The sequence below is a fragment of the Triticum urartu genome, chromosome 1A, assembly GCF_056163025.1.
Source record: "Triticum urartu cultivar PI428250 chromosome 1A, HENAU_Tu73, whole genome shotgun sequence".
Lineage (NCBI taxonomy): Eukaryota > Viridiplantae > Streptophyta > Magnoliopsida > Poales > Poaceae > Triticum > Triticum urartu.
Genome location: NC_141873.1, coordinates 137,363,930 through 137,390,249, shown reverse-complemented (window position 1 = coordinate 137,390,249; position 26,320 = coordinate 137,363,930). Strand labels below are relative to the sequence as shown.

Here is a 26,320-nt window from a genome sequence, read left to right as displayed (position 1 = left end):
TGAAATCATCAGAGATAGGCAAGTCAGGGCCGCTAGAGCCAAGGGAACAAATGTGCCACTGCTTTTGGATCCCAAGTTGATCCTCGAATACGTTGATGTTTGGCACAAGGACCCCAACACTCCCATGCCTGACTTCAAGCAGACTCCTGGCCAATGTCACATGCTGACCCACTTCATTCAAGAAGAAAAATGGAAATTTGAGAAGGCCAGGCAGATCAAGAAAGCACAGTACAAGAAGGAGCGCTATCTGAAGAAAAACATTGTCTCTATGACAACAGAAGAACTTGTCGCTGTTCAAACTGAGATCAAGAAACTCAGTGATGAATTTGACGCATACCGCGGTGATTGGCTTGGAGCCAAGGTGCGCTTTGTGAAACTTGCGGATAACTTCACCTCAAATGTTGCAGCCCCAACGCAACAGGAAGTTCCTCAGGCTGAAGCATCTGCTCAGCCAACTAAAGAACATGCCAGCACCGTTGATGAAAATCAGGCTGCTGAAGAAAATGTAAGTTCCAGGGCTGATGACTGCATTCCAGCCGCTGAAGAAATTGCCAGGGTATCCACTAGTGGTGCGCCTGAAGAAAATGAAGAAGTCAGGGCAACTGCATCAGTTGTGCCTGAAGAAAATCAACCAGATTCCTCTGCTCCTCCTGCATCTACACCAACTCCGATCCTTCCATCTGCATCAGATGTGAAGAAAACCAAGGCTGCAGAGCGTGCAGCAGTGAAGAAAAGGAAAGCATCAGCTCCTTCAGATTCTTCAGCTCTGAAGAAAATGAAGCCTTTGACCAGCTCGTTTGAAAATCCCATCGATGCTGTTCATCTCTCTACTATGCCATCAAAGGACCTTGTTCCTTTCGATGAAGAATATGTGATTCCCAGCGGATCTGATGTAGAAACTCCTTTTGCTGCTTCGTCAGAGCAGTTGGATGAAGAAATTGAAGTGGATGAGATCCCTTCAACACTTGTCATTTCCTCACGTCTGCCTCAATTCACTGCCGAAGAGGCTGGCGTTGACGAAATGGAAGATGAAGATGTGGACGTTGGCTGCTCCACACCAGTGATGAGTGATGAATTCTGGGAAAGTCAGCATCCAAACTCTCCTATGTTCACACTGTTGCAGCAAATACCTCAGTCCCCTGCACAAACTGTTCAAATGGGCTCTGAAGAAACTCACCTCACTTCATCTATACGTGAAGAAATTCCAGCCACTAGTGCTGAAGAAACTGCTGCTGAACATCTAAAGACGCAGACTGCCACTGAAGAGGAACCAGAAATTCCTCAGCCTGAAGAACCTGTGATTGAGATTCCTGAGATCGTGATGCAACTCACTGACACTCCTCTACCCAAGCCAAAGGATCCATTCTCCAGGAAGCAAAAGTTCAAGGCTGATGATTTCTTCGGCGAGCACGTATTCTTCGAAGACTACAACCCTTATAACTCTGCTCGCATTAGGAAGAGGCATTTCGGGACAGACAACCAAGCCAATTTCTATTCCTCAGTGTTGTTCAACAAAAACAAAATCTTCTACCATGAGCACATTCCTCACGTGGATATGGAATCTCTGCCTTGCTTCATGCCAGTCCTCAGTGTTCTTCATGATGCTGGACAATTAAGCTTCTGTTCTGACATCTGCGATTGGAATGAAGAACTGATTCTTCAATTTTATGCGACGCTGCACATTGCAGGATATTCTGAAGATGTGAATTCATGGGTGCTGGAATGGATGTCTGAGAACACTCACTACACATCACCAGCTACTGAATTGCTTCGTGCCTTACCACTCAGTCCTCCCCTTAAAGAAGCTCGTTGCATTTACAGTGAACCTGAGCTTACAAATCACTACATGCAAATTCTAATGAAACCTTTGAAGCCAGGTCAGGCCCCACGAACCAAATTCCTCATGAAGGAATTACTTTATGTGCCCAGAACTATCTATCGCATTCTAACGAGGACAATGAGTCCCATCAAAGGCCACGACTCATCTGATGAGGAAATTGTTGGCATCATGAAGAATCTGGTATTCAATATCGTCCATGGCATTCCTATCAATTATCACGATTTCTTCATGAGGACTCTGGCAAATGTTGCACTTTCTCCGTTTGAGCTGAAGCCTTATGCACCTTGGATTATGAGATTCCTCAAGACAAGGTCTTCACTCAACTACAAAGCTGATTTTCAGAATCACCTCAGCTACTTGCCCCCGATTGAAGTCCTCAAGCAGACCTATTCGTTAGTTGATGAAAAGGGCAAGGCACCAGCTGTTATAGATGAAGGCATTCGTCCATTGGATGGACAGTTTCGCAAAGTTGCATCTTATTCCACCAATGATGACTCTGCCACACATGACTCTGCCAATGCACCGAAGTCTACTCCTCAAGCCACTGCTCCTCGTGTGATGACTGATCGTGAGCTTCTGCTTAGCCTTCACCAGAAGGTGGATCAAAATCATAAATGGGTTAAGCGTCAGTTTGGTTCATTTCTTCACAACATGAATGCTACACACAATGCAGTGAAGAAAAACCATTACTACTTCCATGAAGTTTTCGGTCGCACCTGGGCCATTCTGTCACATCTGTATGGTGAAGAAGACCTCAAGAAAATGGGTCTCAAGGAAGATTTTGACCGGTCTGCACCTCCACCGAACAAATTCAAGAAGGTCAAGGTTCCTTCTTTGGTGGCCAACTCCTATGCTTCATCACGCGATACCGACGAGAATGAAGACTTGGACAACATTGCGGCAGGCCCTTCCACGACAAACGATCCCAACAACGCTGGCGCTCCTTCATCAACTTGATATTCTTCAGGGGCGTTAGTCCTCATATTTGATCCTTTTGGTCATTTGATGACAAAGGGGGAGAATTTTGAGTTAGTCTTCAAGCGGGTCTTTCTATATGGGCGTACAACTCTCGTTCTTCTAAGACTTTATTGGATTGAGTTGTAAACTTAAACCCGATGGTGCTCTGATACTTTTGATATGTGTTTCTGCATGCTTATTCCTCATATATGCTAACGCACGCATGCTGAATTACATCAGTCACCATATTTCATCATGCATTTCGAATTCTTCATTACGATATGTCAAATGCGTGTATGAATTACAAGATATAGGGGGAGATCTCCATGATTCTACTCTTCAAGTGTGCAATGCTTCAAAAGCAAATACCTCACCATGCACATATTCAGGGGTAGTTCTACTATATCTTGCAATCAAATTCCTCAATATCAATATTTACACTACATATCTTTATCCCCGTTGAAAACTTAACCTATATTGTCATCAGTCACCAAAAAGGGGGAGATTGTAAGTGCATCTAGTGCCCCTTAGTGATTTTGGTGTATTGAAGACTTATAGGTTAAGGACTAATGCGTTTGTGAGTGTACATAGGTCTATAAGTCTATGAGGAGTTTGATATTTACAGAGAAAGTCGACCCCTAAAAATGAAGTTCTTCAACTGAAGACCTTGGATTTCTGAAGACTTTTTGAAGACATTGAAAGTGAAGAAATTGGTGTGACCTTGAAGACTTGGTATTCATTCCAGGAACATGAAGCGTGAAGACTTTTGTTTTCGTAGTTTCATTTTCTCTTTCTTGAGTCATAGGAAACACCGTATTGTTAAAGGGGGTCGAGGAAATACTAAGGAAAATTTTCCATGTGATGCTCAACTCAAAATCCTACACCTACCAATCCCTTCGAGTGAAGCCATTGGAAATCTCATACAGTCCAGTCATATTCTTCAGTGACAGAGATGAAGTTCTTCTGGTCTCTGAGGAATTTGTTCTGACTAAGGATTTAGGAATTCGCCAGTGCGGATTACCCACACAGTGAGGAACATGATAGCCCTGAGGATTTTGCTACTCAAAATTCCAACCGTTGCTGTGCTATGAGCCAGCTGTCCCAAACTATCTATCCACCTAATGGTCATATCATTGAAGGGCATTTATGTCTTATCATGTCGGGCTTCTCCCTAGGCTATAAATAGCCGCCCCCTACAACCACTAGCTGGTTGGCTACTCCAAGAGAAACTGACACTTGTCATTTGAGAGCAACCCATCCTCCGAGGACTTTGAGCGAAAATCATCAAGTGAGGAAAACCCAAACCCAAACACCTACAAACCCCCAAGTGATTGAGCATCACTGAAGAGATTGATCCTGCGTGGACCCGACGCTTGTTACCTTTGAAGACTGTGCTTCTTCCAGACGGTTAGGTGTCATGGTCTAGAGCATCCAAGAGGAATTGTGGATCACCGAGTGACCTAGTTTGTGAAGGTTCGGAAGTCACCTGAAGACTTACCACGAGTGATTGGGCGAGGTCTGTGTGACCTTAGGTCAAGGGGAATACGGTGAGGACTGAGTGTCCTGAGCTGCGTGTTCAGGACTGGGTGTCCGGGACTGTGTGTCCTCAGGTTTAAATACCTAGCCGCCCTAACCAGATGTACAACTGAGACAGTAGTTGGAACTGGTCTACCATATCATTGTCTTCACCAAGCTTACTGGTTCTATTTCCTCAACTCTTTCATTTCCTCATAACTGTGTTGTATGCTTGTTCATATCTGTGCTTGAAGACTTTCACTGAAGATTTTCTCAATTTCCTCAGTTCAATTTCTTCAGTCTGTTTGTCTTCATCCTATGCTATCATGTGCTTACGCTTTCTGTACTTCGTGCCTGTTTTTATTTCATCTTGATGACTATGCTTGTGTTCTGTTATGTTTACTTTTGAGTACTTATTCCGCTGCTAGCAGTTCTTCGCTAAGGAATTTCCTCACCTGAAAATTCCTAAGTGAAGAATTCATAAAAATCGCCTATTCACCCCCCCCTCTAGTCGTTATAATGCACTTTCAGTTTCTTGTCGTTATACTTCGTACATTTCATCTTTTAGTTGATATAGTACTACCACTCGTTTCTTCACATTATATACGTACAATATATATGGCCAACATCATATAGCCAGCAGTTTAGTTGTCAAAGAATTTCAGGGTGCTTAGTTTTGTCAAAGAGTTCCAGGGTGCTTAGTTTTATTTGAGGGGTGTGTTGTGCTGGAGTCCATTAACCTATCAATGTGAGAATCGGCTTATTTTTGTCATGTAACATGGTTAACGGGTTTGACGTGAAAATAACAATGTCTAATGGCATTTCAAATATACACTGCCTCCCCCCAAATTTTCTTTACAGAGGCAACATAGAACTATATGAGTGCCCTGTTAAATTTAGGAATTATTTCGGGTTCGTTTGGCCTTTTTTATACATTAATTGAGTTTCTGGTCATTTAATGTGCATAATTCAAGTTTGAACTACAAGCACATGCTCCCTGCACCAAAGTTGATTGAAAAATCACATGTGTGTCCTCGGGTGAATTTCTAGGTCACATGCAAGAAATGGGAATTAAATTCAAACATCTGGGCATCGTGGTTCAGCCAAGAACATTGAGAAGCTTGGTTTTAAAATTCTTGTAAATCCAAAACATGCCTGAAAATCATGAAACTTGGCATGGTGTCATGTCATGGTACTACCATGCTGTGGTAATTTTGCTGTCTGATTTGCGAAGGCGCACACATTAACAATCAACAAAGTCATTTTGGAACAAGTTATGTCATCTTACAATCGGAAACACAACTATTATTGAAACTGTGGGCGTTCTATTTACCATTTACGTGCCGCCACGCGTCCCCTTTTTTTATTAGCTAGGAGGCGCCGTGTAGGGTAGCTATTTGAGTACGGGAGGCGTGCAAGCCCTTTGACCTCCATCTGCCGTCCACCTCTCTCCCAAGGTCTCCATTAATGGCGCCCGAGCCTCTGTTTAATGGCGTGGCAATGTCTCACTCGACTGAGATTTAAGAGAGAAAAAAGGAAATCTGAAAAGAAAATTTTGCACGGATCTTGACGTAAGATCCGACGGACCTATATAGCATCTACTGCGACTTGTAGCAAGACTGATGACTATATATATAAGGACGACAAGAGTGGATCATAATTGTCTTACATAATTAGGAAGATAATTAAAAAAGCCACATGCGGCTACGCCCGAAATACACAAGGGCAAAAGAAGAAGGAAGACACATACAACAATCTGGCTCGCTGATCTCTACTTTCTTTATGCGCTGCAGGTCGCGGAGACTAGTTCTTGCGGCGGGCGATGATCTCTTTCATCAGTTTCATGTCCTTAATACGCTGCTTGGCAGCATCCATGGATTCCTCCACCAGCCTGTTGCGCTCGATGCGGAGCATGGCATTCTCGTCCATAAGTTTCTTGATGATGACGCCAGTCCTCTGCAACAAGGCAGTGGTCTCCTCCTCCTGCTTCGCCCTTCCGGCGATCTTCGCCCTCAGCAGGTCGCGCTCGCCCCGGAGCTTCGCATTGCCCTCCCCTAGTTGCCAGATGACGCCGGTAGCCTTGTCCTGCATCCTCGCCCAGCCGAAGATCTGATCCATTTGGCTATGGACTATCGCATGCATGCGCTTGTATGAGTCCTCGCCTGCCCGCGAGAAATTTTCCCAGGCCGCCGTGGCGCAGCGGGACCTCCCTGCTGTTTCAGCGGCGGGGCGGGACATCTTTGCTGCTTCCGCGGCATGGCCGGACCAGTCTGCTACATAGACGGTGCGGCGGGACCTCTGTGCTGCTACTGCTGCGCGGCTGGACATGTCGACTGCTTTTGCGACGAGGCGGGACATCTCTCGTGCTTCCTCTTCCATGCTCACCTCTCCCTGGTGGAAATCTCTCGACCCAGAACTCACACTGGCTATGGCTTGATTGACTTGATTGTTTTTTGTGGATGAGGAGTTGAGGAGGAATGTGCAGTCATCTTAGAATAGTAGTATTTATAACCGAGTACTACTAATACGCTCCTAAGTGGGAAACCGTTTAGGTTGTGATCGGTGTGAACAGGTTTGCAATTAAATATAGCATGGTAGTAGTAGTAATTTGGAATGTGACGAGACACGCTCAAAATTTATTGACGGTTCTAGTTTCGAAGTGCGGCACTATTCCCAGATGGTGTAACGTCGGCATGTTTTCTCGGCTGTGGTGTATCATATGCCATGGTACTAGTTCTTTTTCTACTGTTGTGTACGTGCAAAAACTGGCACCGTCGGATACATATCTTACGCTTGGCGTTTGACAGGAATAACCTCGTGGCGAACTATAGACTAGTCTTTTTTTCCAGATGCATTACACCTATCTCTCAGGACATCTCGCACGCACCACACTGCTCCCTAGGTCGATGCCACCCACATACAGTTGTACTCCGAGTAGAGGTGCACGCACTCACTCGTCCTCTCTCACACACGCATCTGCAGCTACGAATTGTAGTCTTCTCAACCATCTGATTGGCTCTATCATTGGTTTCACATTGCTCCTTGGCCTTGAGATTGAGAAGTTTAAAACGCGGAGGCTAAGATGGAGGCGCGGGGTTTTGGTTAATGTGCAGGCCGCACACGGCACCAACACGACACGAGCTTCGTCTGCCTGGTGCGCATGCAGTCGGGTGAGTTGTCCAAGTATAGACACAACCAGGCCCTCGTTGGTATCCGCACCTCAACTTTGGCTGGTCATAGTGGAGAGTAGCATAGACTAGTTAATAGTCTATGTTACTAGTACCTTCATAGTGGCTAGTGTCATATAGTATATGCATAATTTGGCAACGAGCGCTCTCTATATGTACCACCTTTTTTCTTTAACTACATCTTGTTACTTTTGCTCCATGGCGCAATCCATCGGTACTACTACTGTTTAAATGTATACATTTTTTAGAAGGCTAGAGGGCGGGGCAGTCTAGCTTGGTCCTTTTCATGAGAGGCGAGGACCTTTGTAATTTGACGGCTCATTACTCCTAGAAGGCGGGGCCTTCTGATTTGACTGCTCGTATAAATGTGCTGACGACCTGAGGAGGAGCAAAGAACCGTGCGGTATACTCAAGTTTTCCACTGGAGTACGAGATAGGAGCACGAAACACGGCAGCCCAGTGCCATATCCTCTACTCTCTACTCTTATTATATATTACTATCAAGAGGCATTGTTCTATTGGCGATAAAGAATGATCTAATTTGCTAGTCATCTCATTTTTAGCATTGTTCTATTCGTGCCTCATAGAGAAGGTGACACATGCGGCCAAACACCCGAAGCAAAATAAGAAACACAGGAGCAAAAGAAGAAGGAGGATTATCACCCCAAAAAAAGGAAGACGCATACACAAGTTTGGGGTGCTGCTCTCACTACATGAAGGGTTGTTGGCCGCGGAGTCGTAACTGCTTCTTCATCGCCTCCATGACCTCCATCTCCTTGTGTGTCTCCTCTTCCATATTCATCATTGTGTCCATGACGCGAGATTTCTCGACGTGAGCCTTCATCATATGTTCCACGGCCGCATTACGTACCTTGACAGCAGCCGGGTGCTCGATGCGGAGCTTCACCAATTCCTCCTTCTATTCCATGACGAGGGCCTACAACATCTTCATCGAGGAACTACTATTCTCATGCAGCTTCTTCCAGCCGGCGTTCTTCACCTTCAGTAGGTCGAGCTCATGGCAGAGCTTCGCCTTGTCCTCCTGAAGTTGCAGGATTTCGCCGGTCGCCTTCTTCTTCGAGGCAATGCTCTTCTTCAGCAGCATCACCAAGCTGGCGGTCAACCCCCCTGCTCATTGAGCTCAGCGGGCATATCGTCGAGGCTCTCCTTCAGTAGCTCCACCAAGCCGTGGATGAACTCCTTCTGCTTATTGAGGTGCTTATTGAGCTGATCAGGCATGCTGTTGAGGGATAATGACTCCAGCGCCGCATGTTCGCCTCCGCGTCTAGGGCGCTCCTGGGAGCCATCGCCTGCCTGTGAGAGATGTTTCGAGGTCTCTGCGTGGCGGTGAGCCCTCTCTTTTTTTCCGCAGCCTTGGTTGCCGCTCCCTTGTTACAAGTAGTTCTCGACCTAGAGCTCTGCACACCGGCCGTGGCAAGGACGGACGAAGAAGGAGGACTTATGAGGAGGAAGATAGAGTAATTTTCGCTTAGGTAGTTCTCCTTTTTATAACCTAAGTACTAGCACTAGCACTAGTTCTCCTTTTTTTTGCTTAGGTGTGAGTAGGCTTGCACTTAATTGTAGCACTAGTACTTTCGAATGTGATGGGAACAAGGTAAAGATTAATTGATGGTTTTTGGTTTCGAGGCCCGAAACGGCTCCCGATGAGTTAGTTGGAACATAAATTTCAAGTATACTACACTGCTCACATGCGTAAATATTATGTTACTGTCAAAAATTGGCACAAAATATGAAGGAGACCAACGGAAGTACTACTAGCAACACATGATTTAACTACTCGCATGCGCGCAGTACTACGCGCATGTCTTTCTTCTGCCCTCACGTCCACTCAATTTGCATGCGCTGTATTAATTGACCATCAGTGAAGTGAAGGACTTTACACGCATCAAATTATCACATGGGGTGGATCTTGGTACAAAATTGTGTCCGCCCGTGTACCCGCGTGTGCGTGCGAGGGAATGAGTGCGTGTGTGGCGTGCATGCACATCTTCGCTTCGTGCATGTACCGCCAGTGTGGCTCAGGGAGGACGAGTACATTCTTCTGGAACCAGCAGCACGTCACTGTGATCAATCCACACAAGGATGTTGTGACAACGCCTGGACATGTGCCACGTGGCTTCATGAACTGTAAGAGAGACACTGTGTAGCGTGCCATTGTGTTTTGCACATACTCGAAGTACTAGTAAGGTACACGTCCATTGCACGCGTCAGATTTTGCAACCAAATTATGAATAAATACCACACTGTAGCATGTAAGCTCTGAGTCATATATGCCTGATGTAGACCTTCGTTTAATTCTTATAGTTCATCTCATTGAAAATCAATTAGTTTTTATAAAAAACCTAGGGCCTCTTTGATTCGTAGGATTTCCAAAATGCGTGAATAGGAAGAACATGGGATTAGAGTGGAATGTCGTCTTGAATCCTACAGGATGGTACGAGTGTTTGATTGTGCATAGAAAAAATGCAGAATTCTTTCAAAGAGGTTTGAGTGGATGGGATGTTTCCTATGAAATCTAGTGCAACTGAATCATATGGAAAAATTCCTATGGTTTACAATCCTACGAATCAAACAACCAAGATAGGAAAAATTCCAAAGGATTAGAATCCTCCAAAATTCCTTCGAGAATCCTTTGAATCAAAGAAGCCCTTAATTTATTTATGATTCATGGAATTGTGCGTTGTAAGCATAAAGTAAAAACAAATAATGGCAATTCAACTAGAAATTAAGTTTGGGCAGTTATGATACGGAAGATTCTAGAACAAAGGAGAACCACTGTTGTTTTGAGATTTGTGCATTATCCTTAAGTTCAACCATGGAGTCTGCTAGATTGTACATGTGGCAAAATCCAGTGGGGGGCTAGAAGATGGTGCGAGGGGCCGAGTGGAGGGAGACTATGATGGAGTGCACAACTGCGAGATCGATATTTAGAGAGAGGGGGCGAGAACGTGCGATGTTGTGCGTAGTGGCGGAGCCATGAAAAATGTCCCATGAGCTAGGGGGCCAAGCATTGCTAATCCTTTATGAGGAGGGCCAATTCAACAACTTAAACCATTTTTTAGCAGCAATTGTCTAATGATCACATTCATATTAGCCTCGATATATACTGATGTTAGGGGGGACCTTGATGCCCCTGTCTTCGCCATTATGCGCGCGTCTGAGAGATGAAGCGGAAGGCATGGATGATGAGAGGGGGGCGTTGGATATATAATTAATATGGGTGTATTAGCTATATATGTAATCCTATATAGAGAGGTATAGATTGATCGATGTGGACGTGGGAAAGAGGGTGAGACCTCACTAGTTATATAGATTGATCGGTTTATGTGGAAAACTATGAAAGACCTAGCTATACACACACACACAGAGGAACATCGATCGTTGCGCCTGCACGTGAGCGATAAAGAATGCCTGATATGATGGAGAGGGGTGTGTGTGTGTGTGCCTTCATGGGAGACTGACGTGAAGAAAAATATTGCATGTGTGTGATGGATAATGCCGACTGGTAGTGTGTGTGCATGCATGCACGAGAGAAAGTTAGTGGTACAGTTATAAAGAGAAGACCAATGTGTGGGTGTAAAAGACTAGGTGAGGTCATAATCAATGTAAAGTTGAATTCAAATATTTGAATAAGAGATCATGATGTTTGAAACCCATGCATGCATGAATATAACGGAGATCTGCGCGGTGTGGTTTGGAAACGAGCATGTTGTAATGTATACACATTGAACAAGGTCATACTGGTTTGAATTTGAGATGCCGATGGCAGACATCATTTGGCCACATTGCATCCATGCATGGACACATTATTCTAATTGGAGATGATGGGTGGCATTCGCATCAGATATCTATATATTATATTTTATATTTTTTATATAGTGTGCGGATAACTTTAACTTTGAAGGATGGTCGATGGATGAGGCCAATCCGATGGTGTAGAGCTGGCAAATTTGAGCACTACTGGCCGTTGGATATCATCTAGATTCCACCAGATTTTGCCACATGTACAATCTAGAAGACTTTATGGTTGAACTTAAGCATAATGCACAAACCTCAAAACACAAGAACTTCTTCTTTGTTCTAGAATCTTCCGTATCAGAATTGCCCAAGTGTTTTTCTACATGATTTGTTTTTACTTTATGCCTTACAACGCACAATTCCATGAATCTTAAAATAGATTAGCTTTCTTATAAAAACTAGATGATTTTGAATGAAATGAACTATAAGAATTAAACGAACATCTACATCATGCATATATGACTCAAAGCTTACATGCTATAATGTGGTATTTATTCATAATTTGGTTACCAAATCTCATGTGTGCAATGCACGTGTACCTTACTAGTCTAAATGGTGTATGTGTGTGTGTTGTGCATGTTAAACACATTGTACGTAGTATATCATACTAGTCTAAATTGTCTTTTTTTTCTTTTGGGTACACGTTAAGCTTGTTCTCCTGAAATTTCAAGCCGCGCCTTGTTACGTGGAAATTTCAAACTAGAGTCTCTGTCTATCGTGCTGCGAAACTCCCTTCAACCCGCGCCTTGTTACCTCGAAATATTTAAGATAAATCTTTGTCTCGTAGTGCTCCGAAAAATCCCGACATCTCAACCCGCGCGTTGCTATTCCAAAATTACCACGCGCGCGAAAACTCCCACCTCCTGTGAAATCCCGACACGCGAAATGCCTGTGATACCCCTGAACCAAAAGAACCTCCTCAAATCGGTGGGGGTACTTTCGTAACTTACCCCACATTTCAGACAAGCACGTCCCTAAGCCATGGTTCCCCACTCCCATCCCACCCGTCCACCCATTCATACACCGAGGACGGCAAAACCCGTGAAGCCGCACACCCTCCTCCATCCGCCACCCAGCCAGAGCCTCTTCCCCGACGACGTCGTCCATAGCAACACCTCAATGTCCCTCATCCACCGTACCGGATGAGGATCCGTCGCCGATCTGGTCGTCCCACCGGTTCAGCCACCCCGTCCTCCACCTCCAAGGAGCTGCACCGACGTTCCACTCGTCTTTCGCGCCACCTCCATTCCCACACCGCCGTCTTCACTTGCACCACCGGAAGAGCATCATCATCACCGTTTCCTCGGATGAAGTTGTGGCCTAATCGGCGCCACCAAAGAGGTTGTACACTAATTGCCGCATTTTCTTCTTGATTCGATCTCACGGTGCTGCCGGCGCTCGGTCCCGAGCCGACACGGCGTGGCTCCATCCACGGCGGCGTCACCGGCCACTTCCTCCACGGTGTCGCTCCCTCGGTGGCGACGTCCACATCAGTAGGAGCTGCTGCTTTAGCTCTTGCTCTTGGTCCCCTACTTGGTCAGCTCTTGCTCGCGCTGCTGCTCTCGCTCTCGCTCTTGCTTGCGATGCTGCTCCGATTTAGCTACACTTGAGTCGACTGAATCGACTTTTGGGTCAGTCGATTTTTAGGGGGTGGGGGGCTCGCTGGAGTTAAGGAAGAACCAGCTGCAGCAGGGAGGGGGGCTCGCCAGAGAGGTACCCCACTATCTATCTTAGGGTTCAGGGTGGGGGCGGTGGCGTGGGGATCGCCGGAGAAAAAGCTCGGCACGGGGGGGCCTACAGGGTTGGCTGGGGTGGGGAGTGTTTTCGGGGCGGGCAGGGCGGCGCACCGCCGGCCGCAGGCGGCGGGGGGGCGGCTGTTTGGCCGGTGGTGGCTGGCGGCTCAGGGGGGGTGGAGGTTGAAGATGAACTGTAGGCCCTTGATTTCGTATGCAACGGCTGCAAAATCGACTAACCAGGGATGAAAAAGTCAGTCGACTGATGTGTAGCCTCACCTCTACTGTGTTCAGTTTCGACAGTAAAATTCAGTTTCGACAGTTAAATTTAGTTTCGACAGTTAAGTTCAGAGATGAGCGGCTGATGTATACATCTAGCACTTTGTGGTTATGTACTTTACGTCATCTATTGGAGATGCTATTAGAATTCCACTCACCGGAGCTGCTCCAACGACGAAACCCTCCATCATAGCGGAGCAGTACCTCGGGCTCCATCTCCAGACGCCTAAGATCTTCTTCCCCTCCTCCGACAGCCAAGTCAGCCGGAGCATCCTCACCGGCCAACCCAATCACGCTGAGATCGACATGGCTTCGCCAAAAAGGTTGTACACTTCTTGTGGTTTGACTTAATCTCACCATGCTTCTTTGCATCCTGTGATCTTCCAATTCTTGTGAACCAAACACCCAGATTGGCAGAAATCCTACGTTTTTAAATTCTCTGTTTTGCATGTGCATTCCTATCCTATTCCTGTCTATTTCCTATCCCTGCATTGTTAGAATCCTCAAATTCAAACAAGCCCCTACATATTTACTTCTGTTACAGATATGTGCCAAAGAAAACCTTGTGTGGTTTGTCCCTCTCCTGCGGTGCTGTGTTCCACCCCAGCTCAGCTGCTCCAATGATGGAAGGGTTCACCACAGTAGGGATCCAATCTCCAGACTGTCTTTCTCCGCCTCAAATCTTCTTCCCCGCCGCCGGCAGCCACGACAACTGCATTACCATCATCAACTGAGCAGATGACCTTGAGCACTACACGGGTCCGCAAGAGAGGTCACTCTCTTCCGTGTCTGCTTACGTTATGCATTGCTTAATATGATGACATGCTACTTCATTGTCGTGTTCGCCTATTAGACTCCGACTCATGTCCAAACTTATGCTGAAACTTGAGTTTTTAAATGGTTGTGGGGTACATATTGGGGCAGCAATCAGTACTATCTGTCTACTATCTGGTTAATCTCCGGTGTCTACTATGAGTTTCATGTTGGGTGCAAACAGACATTAAAGGAGCCATTATCTATATTTTTTAACTAAAGCTATTATCTGCCTGCTATCATTTGTTTTTGGTCTATCCACAGTTTGCTACCATCACTCTGGATTTGTCCATGCACTCCTTACATAATCTCACTATGTTTTATTCCTATGCATGTCAGCTATTGTACACAATGGAACTGATCCTGTAGAGCAAAAGAGACGAGCCTTGTGTGGCAATAAAATTTCATGCAGACGTCGCTCCAGGGTGGGCGCAAAGGCAGCCCCTCCACCCATTTCGGATCGTAATCAAGAGGAAGATAACTGTTCTGAGGGGGATTCAGAAGCAGAAGACCACTCCTATTTACCCCATGAGGTCTTCGCTCTAACTTGGCATGCTGATGTTGGTAAAATCATGCATATGGTGCCTTGCATTGCTTACTGTATACATCAAAGATGTCATCTGCTTAGTTTAGACATGCTTTGTGTCAATGCCATCTGTTTAGTTTCCTTATCGTATATGTGAATCATGCAATGCCATCTTGTTTAGCCAGGCATCATACCTGTGAATTTTGCAATGCCACCCTGGTTAGCCAGCCATCTTATATGTGAATTATATCATGACTTCATTTTTTTTATTATGTGTTAAATTTGTCAACAATTTTAGTACATTCAATTACTCTTCATGTGCATCAACCATTCGGCACGGTCATGGAAAAATCTGGAGTGGAAACAAGGTCTTCAGAGCAGACAATGCTATCTGACGAAGCGCATGTCTTGCTGGTTACAGATAGCTCCTCAGAGGAGGATTCAGAGACAGATGACCAGACCTATTCCCCCCCCCCTGAGGTGCATGCTCTAACTTGGCAGGGTTATGTTGCTCATATCGTGCGTATGGTATCTTGCATTACTATGTCATTTGCTTAGTTTAGACATGCTTTGTGTGAATGCCACCTGTTTAGTGTCTAATTACCATATATGTGAATTATGCAATGCCATCTTATTGCAAGACATTATATATGTGAATTATGCAATGCTATCTTACTTCAAGGCATTATATATGTGAATTATGCAATGCCATGCTGTTTAGCCAAGCGTCATATATGTGAATTATATCATGCCATCCTTTTTTGTATTTCTCATTGCTTTTGTCGACAATGTTTGTATATTCAACTGCTCATACTGTGCATCAACCGTTTGAATTGGTGATGGAGAAATCTGGAGTGAAAACAAGGTCTTCAGAGCAGACAATGCTACCTGGTGAAGCAGATATCTTGCTGGTTACAGATAGCTCTTCAGATGAGGATTCAGAGGCAGATGACCAGTCCTATTATCCCCCTGAGGTGTATGCTCAAACTTGGCAGGGTTATATTACTCATATCATGCATATGTTGTATTGCAATGCTTAGTTTTTACATATACACGATATTGAATGCCATCTCCTTTGTTGACACATCATATATGCGATTGCCCTCTGCTCACTTCCTTAGTATATAAATCATATATTTGAATTATATCATTCCATGATGTTTACATAGACATCATGTATCTGAATTATGGCATGCCAATACATTTTCCAAAGACATAATATAGTTATATCATCTCATCCTGTTCACACTTCACATAGTCATCATATTTTGAATTATGTCATTCTATCTATGAATTATATCATGCCATCATGTTTCCATCGACGACATGTTTGTGATTTATGGCATGCCAACCACTTTAATAGGCACATCGTATAGTTATATCATGTCATCATGTTTACATAGTCATCATATTTTGAAGTATGTCATTCTATCCTGTTTAGCTAGCCATCATACATGTGAAATTGTGTCATGTTATCCTGTTTAATTAGCCATCATATATGTGAAATTATGTCCTGCTATTCTGTTTGGTTAGACACCATATATGTGAATTATTTCATGCCCTGTTTTCTTCCCTACTATCCATTGCACCTGTCTATCTTACAATGTGTGTACATTCAATTACTTTTCTTGTTTATCAGCCATTTCAATTGGAGGGGGTGATGGCAGTATCTGTGGGAGTAAAAACACGGTCTTTAGAAAAGATCGTGCTACCTGTCGATGGAGATAGAACCACGATTGTACTTGCCCAAGAACTAGCCCCACCACACATAACCCAGACTCACGCAGATTGTACTCCTACCCAGTTGGACAGAGAACCAGCTACACCCCTTCTAACCCCAACCCCAGCAGATAGTAACCCAGTTCCCATTGACACAACACCGTCTCCACCACAGAGCACCCAAACATGAGCAGTTAGTAAGGCAACTTCAGTGCCCAAAGCATGAGGACCACCACTCCGAACCCCAAGTCAACGCTTAAAGCAGAAGAAGAATTGTTCTCAGGTCAGGTTCCGTAGCTATAGTTCATACTACTTTGCTCTTGCATCACTGTATTTACTCATACCAACTAATTTTAAATTTGAAGGATGCAATTGAAACTCCAATGGAGCAACAGGTATGTTTTAAACCTGTTTCTTTAACATGTTTGCTGTTGTAACTTGCTCTATGTTGATTTTAGTTTCAATTGAATAAACAGTTATATTCTCATGCCATGCACCTTACAAGTGTTGTTATTGATGTCTAGTTTCCCACACTTATATTCTGTCTAAGCTGCTTTGTCTTAAATAGATATGATTCGAACGGTATATATTTTGATTTGGCAACATAAACTATAATGATATGGACCATACAGTGACCATACTACATAGATATATGTTTGTTTCATGTTGTTATCCTGTCCACGTTACTACTAAATTGGTTTACCAAAATGAGTTTCATATACTACATTGTAAACCTGTGATGTGTTTCTTTGTTTCTCTTTTAGAATGCGGATAAAATATTGGATAAGAGTACCCCGTTATGCAATGGTATAGGAAGTAATGCAGATAAGGTTCAAGATAGTGAGACATCCCTGTTTGTCTCCAAGAAAGCTGATAAAAACTATATTGAAGACACGGAGACAACCCCAAAGTCCTGTCTTGATGTGGTGTTCGAGTTACTGGCTACTACTGCTGGCACCAACTCTTCGAACTCGCTGCCTGAATCAGTTCGGCTTCTTGAGTCTCAACTTCAAGTTGAAAGACATCGATCACATGTTATGCGACAGGAAGCCGAAGGACTGAGGAAGTCCCTGCAGAATTCAGATGCATACTTTCTGGTGCAACAGCAAGTGTTGGAGGATTTAAGCGTGAAACAAGAGAAAGTTAATAAGCTTGCTAAGCATCTTGTCAGCATTATGGGTACCCAGGATATTGTTTCTTGAGCTCTTCTGAAGTGGTTTCAGTTCTGTAATTGTTTTGCTGCGGCGTTTATATGCTGCTTTGTTCCCTATATTTGTACTGGTGTCGAACTTTCATGCTCAGTGGATGTAATATGTCTAATAGCCGTGATAGCCTAGCGTAAGTTGCTTGCCTATTTATTTCCTTATTGTCTTGTTTATTTGTTTTTTTGTAGTCAGTGCAATTATTTTTCCGCGGTTTCCTAGTGGCCGCAATAACCTATTTTTTAAAACTAGGCCACATTAACCATGGGCTACATATTTGCTATAGTTAACATGGGCCTCCTACGGGCCGTAGAAACAATGAGCCTTCTAAGGGCCGTAGAAACACTGGGCCTTCTATGGGGTGTAGAAACCATGGGCCTTATATGGGCCGTTGACACAATGGGCCTTCAACGAGTCATATCATCAATGGGCCTTCTACGAGCCGTATGATCGATTGGCCAAACATGGGCCAATAACAGACCACATTATGGTCGTAAATGGGCTAGAGTTGAAATTGTCTGTTCATGGGCTGACCATAACAAGCAGTCGTTAATCGGCTGTATTTGATGACGCTATGAAAACGGCCCAACGTATTAACGGGCCACAAGCGGGCCGACTGTAACCACGGGCTGAATTTGGCCCACAAGCAGAAAATGACAGTAACGGGCCGAAAGTAAACGAATGCTGGAAATGAGCCCAAGATCAAATGGGCCCTGAGAAGGCCGAAAGATAACATGGGCTAGAAACGGCCCAATGGAATAATGGGCCGTTAATGGGTATAAAGTGATACACTGTTCATTACGGGCTAGTTTTACCACGGCCCCTTAACGGGCCGAGGGTTACTAAGGGCCTCATATGGGCCGAAAGACGTCATGGGCCATACATGGGCCAGAAGTTAAAATGGGATGGAATTATATTGGACGGCCCAGATGACGCTACTGGGCCTAATTCGGATAGGCCATAAGCGGGTTGTAAATGGGCTATATGTGAACATGCCATTAACAGGCTTGCCATGGGCCGGCCCGCCACCTTTTGACCAAGTCAAACGGGCCGGCCTTTTCACAGGAATGGGCCTCTGTTGGGCTGTGCCATGTGTTGACTTATCATAGGCGTTTTGGGTCCAATGAGTGGATGACATCTGTCCCAACAGCGAGCCGACACGTGTTCCCTCCAACCAATGATGATTTTACACTTGGAAAATACCCATTGGTTAGGACTGTTAACGGGTTATCGGATCCAAAACCGGACCCGGTAGCTTAATGGCGTTCCATTATGGTGGATGCCACGTGTTGGTCAGCCTTGATGAAAGCACTTCTGTGACGCGCGATTTATCGTCATGGAAGTGGACACTTTCGTTATGATAATTTTGGTAATGTCATGGAACACTTCTACGACAACACAGGTATGACTACCTTGATTCTGTCATAAAATTGTCATGGATGTACATGCATGACAGAAAACGTGACCTACTATGACAAACACGTATCATCACGGAAGTGTATTTTTTTGTAGTGGTAGAAGCTATTCCAATTAGTAGTGTTGATCATAACACCTCTATTAAGATGCTTAAAGAAGTTATTTTTCCGAGGTTTGGAGTCCCTAGATACTTAATGACTGATGGTGGTTCACATTTTATTCATGGTGCTTTTTGTAAAATGCTTGCTAAGTATGATGTTAATCATGGAATTGCATCTCCGTACCACCCACAGTCTAGTGGTCAAGTAGAACTAAGTAATAGAGAGATTAAATTAATTTTGCAAAAGACTATTAATAGATCTAGAAAGAATTGGTCCAAGAAACTTGATGATGCATTATGGGCCTATAGAACTGCATATAAAAATCATATGGGTATATCTTCGTATAAAATGGTTTACAGAAAAGCATGTCACTTTCCTCTCGAACTAGAACATAAGGCATATTGGGCCATTAAAGAGCTCAATTATGATTTCTAACTTGCCGGTGAGAAGACACTATTTGACATTAGCTCACTTGATGAGTGAAGAACCCAGGCCTATGAGAATGCCAAACTGTTTAAAGAAAAAGTTAAAAGATGGCATGACAAAAGGATACAAAAGCGTGAGTTTAATGTAGGTGATTATGTTTTTTTATACAACTCTCGTTTAAGATTTTTTGCAGGAAAACTCCTCTCTAACTGGGAAGGTCCTTACGTTATCGAGGAGGTCTATCGTTCCGGTGCCATAAAAATCAAAAACTCCGAAGGCACAAATCCGAAGGTGGTGAACGGTCAAAGAATCAAACATTATATCTCAGGTAACCCCATAAATGTTGAAAGCAATGTTATTGACAACGTAACCCCGGAGGAGTACGTAAGGGACACTTTCAGAATGTTTCAAACTCCAAAAAGGAATAGGTATGAGGTATGGTAAGTAAACTGACTCCAAAACAGTTCTAACAGCAATTTTTCTCCATTTTGGAATACTTAAGAAAATAGGAAAATAAGAAGTCGTCCGGAAAGGACACGAGGGTGGAGGGCGCGCCCTACCACCCTCGGCGCGCCCCCTGCCTCGTGGGCACCTCGTGTGCCCTTCGGTCTCCGTTTTCTTGCACAATATTTCTTTTGGTCGGTAAAAATTCATTATATAATCTCCCGAAGGTTTTGACCATGGTACCACAAAAAAATCCTCTGCTTTTGTTTCGAGTTGTTTTTCTGACAGATCTAGATCACCATGACGTCTTCAAGCGCCCCCAAGGACAAATTTTTCGAGAAGGTCATCAACCCCTACCTCACGGAGGTGCTGCAACACCCTCAAACCATTGAGATGCGTGAGGGGGTGCTGCACATCCGCGATGTCGAGGGGCCAAGGAGGACCGGAAGCATGGAGACAAGACTCAAAGCAATGGAGCAACAAGTTTTCAAGTGTTAGGGGATGGTGGAACGCGGACTCAACGCCAACCACATGATGATCGCGGAGTTCACCAATAACCACAAGCTAGATTCCAAGAACATTGGGGAGACCATCTTCAAGCTTCACGAGAAAATCGAGCACCTCAAAGCCCAGATCTATAACCTGCAAAACCAAAACTGTGAGTATGAATATAGATTCAAGAGGACGAGTTTGGCTGCAGATTTGAGGATCCAGGATACTCGGTCATCCTTCTATGATGGTGAGCCTATGCCTTGGAAGATGGACGACAAGCCTACATCATCAACCACTCCATCATCACCACCTCCGAAGAAAGAGACATAAACACATGGGTATGGGCAATCCCCTTGGCAACTGCCTAGCTTGGGGGAGGTGCCCCGGTATCGTATCACCATCACACTTCTATCTTTACCATTTTTCTTAATTCGATCCTTTTTGTTATATCTTGATCTAGTAGAATAAAGTTTAGTATGATCTATCTTTGAGTTTTTGTGTTGATCCTTATCTATGTAATCGAGTCCGTGAGCTATATATATATTAAAGATTAGTCTTGAGTCGAGGGATTGGTTATCTTGCTATGATCTTGAGGGAATAAAAGAAAAAAGAAAGAATACAAAGAAATAAAGAGATCATATTGATCTTATGGAGAGTAATGACTTCACATATATAGAGTATGAGGAATAAAAGTTGTTGAGAGTTGACAAACATAGTTTTGGTCATCATTGCAATTAATAGGAAGTAATAAAGAAAGAGAGGTTTTCACATATAAATATACTATCTTGGACATCTTTTATGATTGTGAGCACTCATTAAAATATGACATGCTAAAAATTTGATGTTGCACAAGGAAGACAACGTAATGGGTTATGTTTTCTTATATCCGAAATAAATTATATTGTCATGGATCATCCAAAATGTTTAGCTTTCCTTTCCACCTCATGCTAGTCAAATTCTTTGCACCAAGTAGAGATAATACTTGTGCTTCCAAATATCCTTAAACCCCATTTTTCCACGAGAGTCCACCATATCTACCTATGGATTGAGTAAGATCCTTCAAGTAAGTTGTCATTGTTGCAAGCATAAAAATTTCTCTCTAAATATGTATGATCTATTAGTGTGGAGAAAATAAGCTTTATACGAGCTATGATATGGAAGAAATAAAAGCGACGGACTGCATAATAAAGGTCCCTATCACAAGTGCCAATATAAAGTGACGTTCTTTTGCATTAAGATTTTGTGCATCCAACCATAAAAGCACATGACAACCTCTGCTTCCCTCTGCGAAGGGCCTATCTTTTATTTTTGTCTTATACCTTATACAAGAGTCATGGTGATCTTCACCTTTCATTTTTACACTTTATCCTTTGGCAAGCACTATGTGTTGAAAAGATCCTGATATATATATCCAATTGGATGTGGGTTTTCATAAAGCATTATTGTTGACCTTACCCTTGAGGTAAAAGGTTGGGAGGAAAAACAATAAGCCCCTATCTTTCTCTGTGTCCAATTAAAACTTCATACCCATAAGTATTGCGCGGGTGTTAGCAATTGTGAAAGACTAAATGATAGTTGAGTATGTGGACTAGCTGAAAAAATCTTATATTGACTCTTTCCGATGTTATGATAAATTGAAATTGCTTCAGTGACTGAGATTATAGTTTGCTAGTTTTTCAACGAAGTTTCTGATTCATACTTTACATTGTGAATAGATTGTTACTTCAGCATAAGAAATCATATGACAATATATATATATATATGTTTCTATTCTAAGAATGATCATGATGCCCTCATGTCTGTATTTTATTTTATCGACACCTATATCTCTAAGCACGTGGACATATTTTTCAATATCGGCTTCCGCTTGAGGACAAGTGAGGTCTAAGCTTGGGGAGTTGATACGACAATTTTGCATCATGATTTCATATCAATATTTATTGCATTATGGGCTATTATTACACATTATGTCATAATACTTATGCCTTTTCTCTCTTATTTTACAAGGTTTACATGAAGTGGGAGAATGCCGGCAGCTGGAATTCTGGGCTGGAAAAGGAGCAAATATTGCAGACCTATTCTGCACAACTCCAGAAGTCCTGAAACTCCACAAAAGTCAGTTTTGGAATATATTAAAAATATTGGGCAAAGAAAGTACCAGAGGGGGTCCACCCACTGTCCATGAGGGTTGAGGGCGCGCCCCTGCCTCGTGGGCCACCTGGAAGCCCCCCGATGCCCGTCGTCTGGTATAAGGTGTCTTTTGCCTTGGAAAGAATCAGAAGGAAGCTTTCAGGACGAAGCACTGCCGTCTCGAGGCAAAACCAATCTAGGGCTCCGATGGAGCTGTTCTGACGGGGAAACATCCCTCCGGGAGGTGGAAATCGTCACCATCGTCATCACCATCGATCCTCTCATCGGGAGGGTGTCAATCTCCATCAACATCTTCACCAGCACCATCTCCTCTCAAACTCTAGTCCATATCTTGTATCCGATCTTTGTCTCAAAACCTCAGATTGGTGCCTGTGGGTTGCTAGTAGTGTTGATTACTCCTTCTAGTTGATGCTAGTTGGTTTATTCGGTGGAAGATTATATGTTTAGATCCTTTATGCACATTAATACCCCTCTGATTTTGAACATGAATATGATGTGTGAGTAGTTACGTTTGTTCCTGAGGACATGGGAGAAGTCTTGTTATAAGTAGTCATGTGAATTTCGTATTCGTTTGATATTTTGATGAGATGTATGTTGTCTTTCCTCTAGTGGTGTTATGTGAACGTCGACTACATGACACTGCACCATTGTTTGGGCCTAGAGGAAGGCATTGGGAAGTAATAAGTAGATGATGGGTTGCTAGAGTGACAGAAGCTTAAACCCTAGTTTATGCGTTGCTTCGTAAGGGGCTGATTTGGATCCATATGTTTCATGCTATGCTTAGGATTACATTAATTCTTCTTTCCTAGTTGCGGATGCTTGCGAGGGGGGTTAATCATAAGTGGGATGCTTGTCCAAGGAAGGGTAGTACCCAAGCACCGGTCCACCCACATATCAAATTATCAAAGTAACGAACGCGAATCATATGAGCATGATGAAAACTAGCTTGACGATAATTCCCATGTATCCTCAGGAGCGCTTTTCTTTATATAAGAGTTTGTCCGGGCTTGTCCTTTGCTACAAAAAGGATTGGGCCACCTTGCTGCACCTTGTTTATTTTTGTTACTTGTTACCCGTTACGAATTACCTTATCACAAAACGATCTGTTACTGTCGGGGGAAACGACACCTATGGGATCACTGGGGTCCCTTTTTGCTACAGTTGGCGAGCGCGGGTTGTGCAAAGAGTGGGTCTAGAAGGCAGCACGAGGATCGTTTACCCAGGTTCAGGCCGCAAGGATGCGTAATACCCTAGTCCTGCTTTGGTGTATATTTGAGTGTTCTTGAGTTCTTGAACTAGCTACGATGCGTGCATCGTCCAAAAGATCTGAATCCTTTCTCAGTGCGCCGCAGGCCTCCTTTTATAGTTAAAAGGTGCTGCCATAGTGGCACACAGGAGGTGGAAAGGTATACAGTGTATGAGCTTATCGCCTATCATCACAGGACAAAGTGCATTCAATGCACTACTTAGGTGTCCACTTGCTTTATCGGGGGCAGTAACGAGGCCCGTCCCGTCCGCCGCCGCTCCGCCTTACTCCGACATGCGTCCAGGCCAACGAGGCATGCAACGCCATGCAAGCTGGCAGACTGCTGAGTTGGCATGGTGGTAGGGTCTTCCTCAAGATCTGCATGCCGCCACGCTGGTGTTTGGCTAGTTGGATTAGTATCCACGTACTGCCACGTGGGGACTTGCTTCAGTTGGTGTGTTGGCAGCTGGGCTAGGGCGGCGATAGGGCGGCAAGGCCGCGGTCCCGCGTATATTCCCGGCAAGGGTCTTGCCGGGGTTTTGTCAGTGCCCCCGGCAAGAGTCTTGCTGGGGCCTTGCGAGCGTCTTCGGCAAGGAGCCTTGCCGGGGCCTCGTGGGCATCCTCAACAAGGAGTCTTGTGATTGTCTTGTCTTCTGGTCATCATCTAGTCTTGTAGGCTCTCTATCTTCACAAAGGATTGCATGCCACCATGGAGGTGCCTCCCGAGCTTTGGTTCCAAAGTGGTCGATGGTGTTGGAACCTTAGGCTCAAGGGTGGCGGCTCTGCTGGTGTCGGGCAAGTTGCCACGGCAAGGCTCTTGTGGGGGCTGCGGAGGCCGCCCCGGCAAGGGCCTTGCCGAGGGAGTCCACATGGCCCTCTTGCTCTTCGTGTTTCTGGCTTTGCGTTGTTCTGGTGGTTTTGCTTCCTCTGCCCCATTAGATGTGGCCGCAGGCGTGGCTCCAACTGCCCGTGCACATGTAAAGGGGTACAAAAGAGGGCCCCCAATTTTGTGCACCGATAGGAGCCCCCGGGCCTGGGCCATACATAAGCGCGACGTGTTGTTGGGCTAGGCCCAAAACGGTGCGCGGGCATGCGGGGCCGAGTTTTACTTCTGTAACTCCCTCGCCCGTTGCACTTCCTCACGACCCACGTTGAATGCACGACACGGGGGTCGGGCGTGGCGTCGGGGTCATGCGTGGGGCGGTTGTTGCCCTCACGCGTCACATCACAGTGAATTGTAAAGAGGCGGCCCGCACCTTCCCCATAAGAAAAGGGGAAACCGCGGGCGTGCTGCTCATTTACCCTCCGTGTCTCTCCAATCTCAGAACCACCGCCCCCCCTTCTTCCTCAAGTGAAAAAGCTGGAACTCCCGCCTCCATCTACCGCCGCCGCGCCCCTATTGCCCTGAATCTCCCACTGCTCCAGATTCTTCACCTCTTTCCCGGCCGTCATGGTACCCAAAATCAGTAAGGGCAAGGGAGTGGCCAAGGACACCAAGGAGAAGGAGATGCCAGAGAGCAAGTCAGCGGCGCTTCAGACGCAGCTTGCCTTCTTCCCCTCGACTGTCGATGCGGTCCACCTCAGGGACTACTTCAGGCCTCTGTGGGGGCGAAGACGACGGGGCATCCGTCCACGCACATCATCTCCGCCGATTTTGGCAAGGCCGGCCCGAATCGGTATCCTTTCTTCGTTGACTACTTCTCCTGCAGGCTCTGCCCCCCTTTCTCCGACTTTTTAAACAATGGCATGCACACCTTCGGCTTCCATCTTCTTGATTTTACACCAAATGTCGTGGCGTGCATGGCCCTCTTTGCCCACCTCTGCGAGCGCTTCGCCGGAATGCTTCCTAGCACAACGCTCTTCTGCCACTACTTATTTCCCCGTATCCAAACGGGGGGTGCCATCTCCGGCTGCGTCACCTGGATCCCACAGCCCTAGGAGAAAGGCACGTATCCGAAGGGCGCCCAGAAGGAGAGGTGGGAGGAGTGGCGGGGCCGGTGGGTATGGATCAAGGAAGAGGATCCGCGGGAGTTCTACCAAGTTCGTCAGAGCCCGCTAGTCCGTCTCAAGGACTAGAGCAACCTCGACGCCGACGACAAGAATCTCGCGATCGCTACTACCAGAATCCATCGCCTCACCATGGTCGGGCTCACCCTTGAGATGATTGAGGCCGATTTCATCCGCCGCCGAACCGCCCCACTGCATAACAAGGGGAGGTCGGCCTGGCTCTTCAGGAACGCGGCCGATATCATGAGGCTTCTCCCTGGCTTGAAGCACAACTTCACGGTGATGGGGCACGCCCATTTTTGTAAGACGCTTTTCCAGCTTGATGTGGGTGACGACAGCAGCGCTGAGAGAGTCGGCAAGGCCGCAAAGGCCATCAAGGGGCCTCTGTTCAGGTTGCCGGCGGGAGTGGTCCCACTGGGCAACAACTCTAGCCAAACCGACATCAT

The 26,320-nt window shown here is 45.1% G+C and overlaps 1 protein-coding gene across 1 annotated transcript in view; it reads right to left on the bottom strand.

Annotated features, from left to right (window-relative positions):
* Window positions 1-25,319, bottom strand: part of LOC147990376 (uncharacterized) — a 34,869-nt gene extending 9,550 nt beyond the window's left edge. Inside the window, exon 1 of the mRNA XM_087538189.1 lies at window positions 25,235-25,319. Within this exon, the coding sequence (XP_087394315.1) occupies window positions 25,235-25,319 (85 nt within the window). The remainder of the gene's footprint in view (window positions 1-25,234) is intronic.
* Window positions 25,320-26,320: the final 1,001 nt, after the last annotated feature.